This window comes from Hippocampus guttulatus, chromosome 12 (assembly GCF_054856545.1).
Source record: "Hippocampus guttulatus isolate MCC_2025c chromosome 12, RoL_Hgut_1.0, whole genome shotgun sequence".
NCBI lineage: Eukaryota > Metazoa > Chordata > Actinopteri > Syngnathiformes > Syngnathidae > Hippocampus > Hippocampus guttulatus.
In genome coordinates, this window is record NC_141272.1 from 5,689,928 (window position 1) to 5,700,019 (window position 10,092).

At 40.9% G+C, this 10,092-nt stretch overlaps 1 protein-coding gene across 1 annotated transcript; it reads right to left on the bottom strand.

The window, feature by feature from the left end:
• Nucleotides 1-4,750: 4,750 nt before the first annotated feature.
• Nucleotides 4,751-9,990, bottom strand: vtna (vitronectin a). The gene is made up of 8 exons (XM_086126355.1): nucleotides 9,834-9,990; nucleotides 8,459-8,578; nucleotides 7,999-8,355; nucleotides 7,648-7,787; nucleotides 7,372-7,528; nucleotides 7,131-7,283; nucleotides 6,259-6,732; nucleotides 4,751-5,332 (listed from the first exon to the last, which is right to left on the bottom strand). The coding sequence occupies exons 1-8, from the start codon at nucleotides 9,889-9,891 to the stop codon at nucleotides 5,214-5,216; spliced, it is 1,578 nt and encodes a 525-aa protein (XP_085982481.1). The 5' UTR covers nucleotides 9,892-9,990; the 3' UTR covers nucleotides 4,751-5,213.
• Nucleotides 9,991-10,092: the final 102 nt, after the last annotated feature.

The following is a 10,092-nucleotide window of genomic DNA, read 5'->3' on the forward strand; positions in this document are numbered from 1 at the left end:
GTAAGGTGTTTTTTGACAAAAAAAAAAAAGACCATGTGTAGTAAGGCGTTTTTCGACGAAAAAAAATGACCCTGAATAGTAAGGCATTATTGGCCGAAAAAAAAAGACCATGTATAGTAAGGCGTTTTTAGCCGAAAAAAAACGACCATGTGTAGTAAGGCGTTTTTAGCCAGAAAAAACGACCATGTGTAGTAAGGCGTTTTTCAACGAAAAAAACGACCATGTGTCGTAAGGTGTTTTTCGACGAAAAAAACTATCATGAATAGTAAGGTGTTTTGAGCCGAAAAAAACGACCATGTATAGTAAGGTGTTTTTAGCCGAAAAAGAAGACCATGTACAGTAAGGCGTTTTTTGACAAAAGAAAAACGACCATGTGTAGTAAGCCGTTTTTCAACGAAAAAAACGACCATGAATAGTAAGGTGTTTTGAGCCGAAAAAAAAAACGACCATGAATCGTAAGGCGTTTTAACAAAAAAACTAAACAAAACGGCCATGTACAGTAAGGCGTTATTGGCCGAAAAAAAACGACCACGTATAGTAAGGCGTTTTTAGCCGAAAAAAACGACCATGTGTAGTAAGGTGTTTTTAGCCGAAAAAAATGACCATGTATAGTAAGGTATTTTTTGACAAGAAAAAACGACCATGTGTAGTAAGGCGTTTTTCGACGAAAAAACAACCAATAATAGTAAGGTGTTTTGAGCCGAAAAAACCGACCATGAATAGTAAGGTGTTTTAACAAAACCCCCCCCAAAAAACGACCATGTATAGTAAGGCGTTTTTAGCCGAAAAAAAGACCATGTATAATAAGGCGTTATTGGCCGAAAAAAACGACTACGTATAGTAAGGCGTTTTTAGCCGAAAAAAAATGACCATGTATAGTAAGGCGATTTTTGACAAAAAAAACTACCATGTGTCGTAAGGCGTTTTTCGACGAAAAAAACTATCATGAATAGTAAGCCGTTTTTCAATGAAAAAAACGACCATGAATAGTAAGTGGTTTTGAGCCGAAAAAAACGACCATGAATAGTAAGGCATTTTAACAAAAATGACCCTGTATAGTAATGCATTTTTAGACGAAAAAAAAAGACCATGTATAATTCGGCGTTTTTCGATGAAAAAAACAACCATGTATAGAAAGGCGTTTTTAGCCCAAAAAAACGACCATGTATAGTAAGGCGTTTTTAGCTGAAAAAAAACGACTATGTATAGTAAGGCGTTTTGAGCCGAAAAAAAAGGACCATGTATAGTAAGCCGTTTTTAGACGAAAAAAACGACCATGTATAGGAAGGCGTTTTTAGCCCAAAAAAACGACCCTGTATAGTAATGCGTTTTTAGACGAAAAAAAGACCATGTATTATAAGGCGTTTTCGACGAAAAAAACGACCATGTATAGTGTCATGATTCGGTTTGGGACCAACAGGTGGCACTCTAGGGCTCTCCCTGCAGCTGCACACCTGTTGGTCATTAGGTAATTAGTGCTTTAAAAGGACTCCCAGCCCGACCACTCATTGTCGTGTCATTGTTGCTTTTTGCTGATGTCATGTTTGTTTGTTTGTCATGTTTCTGGTCATGTTTCTGTTATTGATAGTTCTGAGCTTCAGTCATGGTTTTTGTTTGCTACTTTGGACTTTGTTTGTTAAGGATTTAGTTTTCTGTGTTTTATCAATACACTTATTAAAATACACCCTGCTCCTCTCTCCTGCCTGTTTGTTTGTCATGTTTCACGTCATGTTTCTGTTATTGATAGTTTTGAGCTTCAGTCATGGTTTTTGTTTGCTACTTTGGACTTTGTTTGTTTAGGATTTAGTTTTCTGTGTTTTATCAATACACTTCTTCAAATACACCCTGATCCTCTCTCCTGCCTGCTTTTTGGGGTCCACCACCACCATGCTACGTGACATATAGAAAGGCGTTTTTAGCCGAAAAAAACCCGACCACGTATATAGTAAGGCGTTTTTAGCCGAAAAAAACGACCATGAACAGTAAGGCGTTTTAACTAAAAAAAAATGACCATGTATAGTAAGGTGTTTATAGCCAAGAATAACGACCATGAACAGTAAGGCGTTTTAACTAAAAAAAAAACGACCATGTTTAGTCAGGCGTTTTTAGCCGAAAAAAACGACTATGGATAGTAAGCCGTTTTTAGACATAAACAACGACCATGTACAATAACGCGTTTTTAGCCGAAAAAAAACAACCATGTGTAGTAAGGCGTTTTTAGCCGAAAAACCCCCCGACCATGTATAGTAAGGTGTTTTTAGCCGAAAAAAATGACCATGAATAGTAAGGCGTTTTTAGCCAGAAAAAAGGACCATGTATAGTAAGCCGTTTTTAGCCGATAAAAACGACCATGTGTAGTAAGCCGTTTTTAGCCGAAAAAAACGACCATGTGTAGTAAGGCGTTTTTAGCCCAAAAAAACGACCATGTATAGTAAGGCGTTTTTAGCCCAAAAAAACGACCATGTACATAAACAACGACCTAAACAACGACCATGTACAATAAGGTGTTTTTAGCCGAAAAAAAACAACCGTGTGTAGTAAGGCGTTTTTAGCCGAAAAACCGACCATGAATAGTAAAGCGTTTTTAGCCGAAAAAAACACCATGAATAAAGCGTTTTTAGCCGAAAAAAACGACCATGTATAGTAAGGCGTTTTTCAACGAAAAAAAACAACCCTGTATAGTAAGGCATTTTTAGCCGAAAAAAAACCAACCATGTCTGGTAAGGCGTTTTTAGCCGGAAAAAAACGACCATGTATAGTAAGACGTTTTTTGCGGAAAAAAACGACCATGTATAGTAAGGCGTTTTTCAACGAAAAAAACCCCAACCCTGTATAGTAAGGCGTTTTTAGCCGAAAAAACCCAACCATGTATAGTAAGGCGTTTTTAGCCGAAAAAAAAACGACCATGGATAGTAAGGCGTTTTTAGCCCAAAAAAACGACCATGTATGGTAAAGCGTTTTTAGACATAAACAACGACCATGTACAATAAGGCATTTTTAGCCGAAAAAAAACAACCGTGTGTAGTAAGGCGTTTTTAGTCGAAAAAACCCCCCTACCATGTATAGTAAGGCGTTTTTAGCCGAAAAACCGACCATGAATAGTAAAGCGTTTTTAGCCGGTAAAAAAGGACCATGTAGAGTAAGGCGTTTTTAGCCGAAAACCCCCCACCATGTATAGTAAGGTGTTTTTAGCCAAAAAAACCACCATGTATAGTAAGGCGTTTTTAGCCGAAAAAAAACAACCATGTATAGTAAGGCGTTTTAACCCAAAAAAAATGACCATGTATAGTCAGGCGTTTTTAGCCCCAAAAAACGACCATGTATATTAAGGCGTTTTTCAACGAAAAAAAACAACCCTGTAGAGTAAGGCGTTTTTAGCCGAAAAAAACCAAGCATGTATCGTGAGGCGTTTTTAGCCGGAAAAAAAAAAAAGCGCCTTACTGTACATGGTGGGGTTTTTTTGGGCTAAAAACACCTTACTATACATGGTCGTTTTTTTCGGCAAAAAACGCCTTACTATACATGGTAATTTTTTTTCGGCTAAAAACGCCTTACTATAAATGGTCGTTTTTTTTCATCTAAAAACGCATTATTATACATGGTCGTTTTTTTCGGCTAAAAACGCCTTACATGGTCGTTTTTTGGGGCTAAAAATGCCTTACTATTCAAGGTCGTTTTTTTCGGTTAAAAACGCCTTACTATACATGGTCGGGTTTTTTTCGGCTAAAAACGCCTTACTATACATGGTCGTATTTTTTTGGGCAAAAAACGCCTTACTATACATGGTCATTTTTTTCAGCTAAAAACGCCTTCCTATACATGGTCGTTTTTTTGGGCTAAAAACGCCTTACTATACATGGTTGTTATTTTTGGCTAAAAACGCCTTACTATACGTGGTAGTTTTTTTTTCGGCTAAAAACGCCTTACTATACATGGTCGTTTTTTTTCCGGCCAAAAACGCCTTACTATACATGGTCGTTTTTTTTCGGCTAAAAACGCCTTACTATACATGGTCGGTTTTTTTCCGGCCAAAAACGCCTTTTTACACATGGTCTTTTTTTTTCCGGCCAAAAACGCCTTTTCTATACATGGTCGTTATTTTTGGCGAAAAACGCCTTCCTATACATGGTCGTTTTTTTGGGCTAAAAACGCCTTACTATACAGTACATGGTCGTTTTCTTTCGACAAAAAACGCCTTACTATACATGGTCGTTTTCTTTCGACAAAAAACGCCTTACTATACATGGGCGTTTTTTTCCGGCAAAAAGCGCCTTACGATTCATGGTCCTTTGCCACTCCTGGGCCGTGTTCGGCCCACATGCATTATGCCAGTGCCGACTCAAGGCCAGCTGTGCAAGCTTCGTGCCGAATCCGGGCCAGATGCCTTTGCTGACTGGGCAGTGGGGTGCAAACTGAAAGCACTTACTTGACTGTGGGTCCAGCAGAGGACGCTGCTACTCTGAGTGAGGTCATGACCGTTGACGGTGAAGTGGGGAGTGTGAAAGATGAGCCGTGCTATGAAAACGTCATGATTACACACTCCTATACCTCAAACACAAACACATAAGAGTACTGTAATGTCATGCGATGGCGGCTTTTGGAGTATATTTACAAACTTAACACGCATGTATACATGGAGATTAGAAATACCCAACATACATTGTACAGTATGCACTTTATATGAATCTAGAAATAAACAGTCATTTTTCATATTGAGTGTCACCGAAACATTGACACAGCGGCAAAAGAATGGTGCAGCAACGTAATGTCTTTACTCACTACAGATAAACACAAACACGTTAATATTGTGAAAAAGGTGAGTCACCGGTGGATGATTTATGCACTGAAAACAACCCACAACTCATTTCTCCGACAGATATAGTTGGAAGATTACATCCACATCATTTCAGATGAATATTCTGGAGCCTTTTATTGTCCAATGAAATGTGTAAATGGACAGACTACTCATTGTAAGGCAGAAGCATATGATTTTAGTCTTTCACAAGTTACACTCAGAAACAGTACCTCTGAAGCTTATTCACTGCATTATGATGTAATGCCAGTAAACAGAGTCAGCTCGACTTTGGACTTTAGATCATCTTCAGTATTTGCTCAAGCTGAGAAGCAAGCCAGTTATGTGTTATACTGAACCCATCTCATGCAAATCGGATGTGAATGTCCAATCTAAAAAAAAAAAAAAAAGATTCCGGTTACTACTTCTCAGCTCCTGCCCTATCTGTGCAGCCGAGCCAGTACTTGGCGATGGATCTGGGATATGGAGGCATGGCCGGGTCCACTCTCTTGGTGCTGAGATCCACTCGGTAGTATTTATCTGCGCATCAGAGGGGAACAAACGTTTTTATTGACAGCCATAAAAAACACAGAACCATTTCGGAAATCAGCATGACATGAATTTTTTCATGAGGACTATTACACTGCACGTCGGCTGCCTCTGTGTACCCAAATTCCAAAACCTGCAGCACCATAGCTTCAGAATATTATTTTGCCCAGCGTCTTGCTGTCTCGTTTCTCATGAATGTAAAATCAAAGAAGTGAAATCTTGTAACTCAACAGGAAAAAAAAAAGCTTCCATCATAAAAAGCGTTAAACGAAAAGATAATTTCAACTGAATGACAATTCAAATTGTAAAAAGGAGTTACCCAGGATTAATATTAAAAGGGAAAAGCAATAAAGCACCAAGTGGCAACTTTGATGACAAGTTGTCTGTGTTGTACATGCACCTCACGTGTGTCACACGTGTCACATTGTTACTGGCAATTATCATACAAGTAAATCAAGGTGAAATGTAAAACTGATACACCAAGCTACTTTGACCTTAATTTGAAAAATAGTGAATTGTGTATGCTGAAGTGACTATTGAGTCGTCTTCTTGTTGAGATGGTTGTTTTTGCGAAGAAGCAAAACATGCCGAGGAAATCCTTTAATGCTCACTGATTTAAGCATTTGACCTTAGAGGTAATAACAAATGAACTATTTAGATGTCAATATCAGTCGACTCATGTTTTCAGAGTGAAAGTAACAATGTGAAAGGCTGACACACCAAGAGGAAACCCAATGCATTGCCTAAATAATTGGACATTCTTATTTCAAATCAGCTTTCCCCATTGGAGTGAATACAAATGTCATTAAGCACCTCCAAAATGTGGAACATGTATAAAATAAAATAAAAATAGCACTCTACATTTGTGTGCGTTATAAAAACAGTTGTAACTTAATCAAATATGATGTAAAGCATACCTCCTTTGAAGAAGTAGACGCTCTGTACGGGCAGACTCCGCCCGTAGGACCTGTCATTCCTGTCGTCGAAGTTGCCTCTGTTGTTCTGCCGGTAGCCGTCTCTGCGTCTGTCCTGGTCCCAGTCCTGATCCCACTGTCTGCTCCAGTCTCGTCCCAGCCTCTCCTCCATCTCCATCCTCCTCTTAGCCAGCCTCAGGCCCATGTCCATCCCCCTCTCGGCAAACTGCTGGCCCATGCTCATGCCCCTCTCGGCTATGGATTCCCAAAAGGGCGAGCGGTTCCACCTCCTTCGCCCCCACTGCTGACCATACCCCCTATTGTACTGCTGTCCATACTGCTGACCATACTGCTGGTCCCGGTCCCAATGTCGGCGCGGAGGGACGTAGAGTCGTCCAGCCATGGCAGCATCCACCGGTGACTTGAGACCCTTCCAGTCTTTGTCAATGAAGTGGTAATGGCTGTGATGCTGGGGCACTTAAAAACACATCAGACACCGTAATCCAATTAGACATACCACCCACGCCTCATTAAAAAAAAAACCCATTAGTACTGATACAAAGCACATACGTATTTGACATGAAACCAATTTACTCCCGGCGTAATGTGCCCTTGAGCAAGGCACTGACCCGATTTCCAAATTATTATGGAAATGATGTTTTGCTTCGATTTTTATATTGTAAATAGTCTATGTAAATGTTTGCTTTAAAACACTCGAAATTATTCTCTAACAATTGATGACTCACAAATTAGGCTGAGTGTCATTTTCATAGAATACTACATACACATACAGAGAAGAAAATGAATGCCTAATCATTTGAAATTTACTATGCAGCGAGAGTGGTGAGGAATCACGACATGAGAGTACACCTTACTGTCTGAGAAGAGATCACTGAAAAATCTCTCGTTGTTCCTGGAGTACATGTTCGTGTAGCGTCTGAAGAGCGTGGATGGAGACCTCTCAGACAAGGTGACACACTCCTCGTGGGACGGCTGGTGCAAAAACTCATAGACGTAATATTGATCCGCTGATGACGGCGGCAAGAAGAGGCAAAATATTTCAACGGCTGCGTATGACGTGATTACAAGAAGCCCTTAAAAAAAATCCTGCTACACCTTTGAAAAAATACACCCTCTCTCTGCCACTGTGGCTGTGAGCGGGGAGGGCGAAGGCGCCGTCCACGTGATCCGGAATATTGTCAAAGCCCACGCTGATTTCCCGGGGATAGTCTTCATCCAGTACGCCATTGTCAAATCTCCAGTACTTGTTCCCCTGTTGGAATTTATTTCAGGGTGAGCGCTCTTTGTACGCAGATTTTACTTCCTGTTTGGAAACAAATGCTGCAAATTCTACTGAGAGCCCCAGTAAGGCTTGGGCTCCGCTCTGCGTACCTTAAATATGTATGTCTTCCCGTGGCAGTTGACCCTGGTGAAAGCAGCATTGATGGGCCCGCTGATGCCCCACACGTCCTTTATGAGCTTAGGATAGCCAGGAAGTACAGTCTGCTGGTCCAGCTCAAAAAAGTACTCGCCTGCAAACAAGGACAAGGACGACTACTGTCAAAATTCGCATTGAAAAATCATATTGATAGTCTCACGAAAAGAATCTGGCTCACACACCTTATTTTAATGAACAAGCTCTTGAAAGACAAGATGCTATCGTGACCATACATCCGCACAAGCTGCTCTCTCAATAACCACTCAACAAGGTCAAGGGACTATTTATGTTTAAGTGCGACTCACCTCTGAAGGCAAAGATGGAGCCATTCTTCAACCGCATGAAAGCGTCAAAGGGCCTGCCACTACATGTTTCAGCATCACGGTCAGGAACCGCAGCGGTGCCAGGTGTCATTGCGGGTGTGGTAGGAGATGCGCTTGTTGGAGCTGCTGCATTTCTGATTTCGGTGCTACTGGGGCGATTGAATGATGGCTGCACAGTTGTTGTTGGAGGCCCCGGCAGAGGCTTATTCATTCCTAATGTGACTTCTGGTCGCTGTTGAGGTTTGTGGGCAAAGTCAGCGATGGGCAGCAGAGTGGACGCTGTGGTGCTTTCAAGATCATCTTCATCGTCTTCCGCCATCTCGAATGTGTCCCCACGAGCTGAGAGGAGAGAGAGTAAAAGCATGCTTTTTAAAGATTTTTTTTAATGATGTAAAATTTTGGCTTTGCTCAGTGACACCACAAGGGGCGGGAGGATTCATACCTATCATGCCACAAATGGCTTCAAAGTCGATGCAGCAGCTCTTGTAGTACTTGCACATGGTGTCGCACTGGCACTTCTTCTCGGAGTCAAAGCCGTTCTCACAGCGGCCCATGCATGACTCTTTGGGTACGAAGAAGTCAAGTGAGGACATGAAAAATCATTTCAAAGTCCCCCCCAAGAAAAGAATGTTTCAGGTCATGGCATTCAGGCCAAAGAACCTGCTTGTTTGTTTGTTTTTACAATCTTTTCTCTGAAATCTCCAGACAGTACCTTGGACTTCCGTTTCTTGGTTTTCTTGGTTTTAGCTCTGACACGGCATTTGCAGCTATTGGACAAAGTCTGCCCCAGGTGTTCTCTTGTTAAGTTGTCGAAACATGTCAAGAATGTTCAGTGGAAACAGGATGTACAGTACGTTAACTCAATCCAGCCTGACACAGTGTCAAAATTGGCCATCTGTTTGGCTTAATCAAATTTGCTTTGCTCCATCCTGAATTGGGCACCAATATTTAGAGACCAAATCATTCACCAGCACAATCACGCGGTTACTGATGAGGAACTGAACCTGAAACTTCAGTCAGGCAAGTGAACCACTTCGCCTTTCTGTCGATGAAACACATGCAGGCTTGGCTGAGATCTTGGAACAACGGAGTATTAATTTTAGGGTGTCCACACACACACCGCAACCAGTTTATTGTATATGTTCTTCTCCCCAACAGATATAACATATTATTTGACTTTGAGGTTAGAGGTCACTATGTTTTTGAAAGGTTATCATGGTTTTATTTATTTAGATCAGGGTGTCAAACTCAAGGCCCGGGGGCCAGATTCGGCCAACCATGTCATTTTATGTGTCCCGCTAAAGCAAATCTGGGGTGTCAAATTCCATGATGCCTACTAAAATCGGTACCGAAATGCCAAATTGTTATGTGTAATAAATAATGTTGAGATGTTGTCATACTTTTGCTATCCTATTGACACTCACTTGAACAATAATTGAACAAACAACAAAGAAATAGTTGACTGATTTCAAAACATCAGTTTTTTTTATTTTTATGTACAAGTAATAATATGGTGTGACGATGAAACGTGAATTCCGTTTCTGTCATCACGGCCCTCCGAGGGAAGAAGTAACTCCAAAGTGGCCCGCAACAAAAATGAGTTTGACACCCCTGATTTAGATAAACAAATGCATAATATAGCCCTGTTCACTTTGACTACCCACTACAAACCAGATCAACACAGATAATCTATCCCATCTGATGTCGGGGGAGAGACGGATTACACCAAACAATTTCAGTGCAACGGATATAATGTCCTCTGTAGTTTATGTTCACCTTTTCTTTGAATTGTAAATGTAAATCACGGTTGTACTCACCGTCTGCAGCGATGGTCTGAGCGACGAGAGCAAACAACAGAACGGCCCACAGACTCATGTTTCCTCTGCAGTGGGAGAGGGCAGAATGAGACCGAAACGATGGACCGTGTGCTCCCAATCATTGAAAACATGTGTCAGTCACCTCACTTCCAGGGTTTGCTTAGGCCAAGCTCAGCTAAATAAACACACAGAGACGCAGATCAATACAAAAGTAACATGTTGATGTTTATGACAATGCTGTTTGAAATCTTACTTTTGT

Coding starts and splice junctions, on each gene's coding strand:
- vtna (XM_086126355.1), bottom strand. CDS start 9,891: ATGAGTCTGTGGGCCGTTCTGTTGTTTGCTCTCGTCGCTCAGACCATC. Junction 7,788..7,998: donor CTCCATCTTTGCCTTCAGAG/GTGAGTCGCACT, acceptor CCTTGTTTGCAG/GCGAGTACTTTTTTGAGCTG. Junction 7,529..7,647: donor GGAAGACATACATATTTAAG/GTACGCAGAGCG, acceptor AAATTCCAACAG/GGGAACAAGTACTGGAGATT.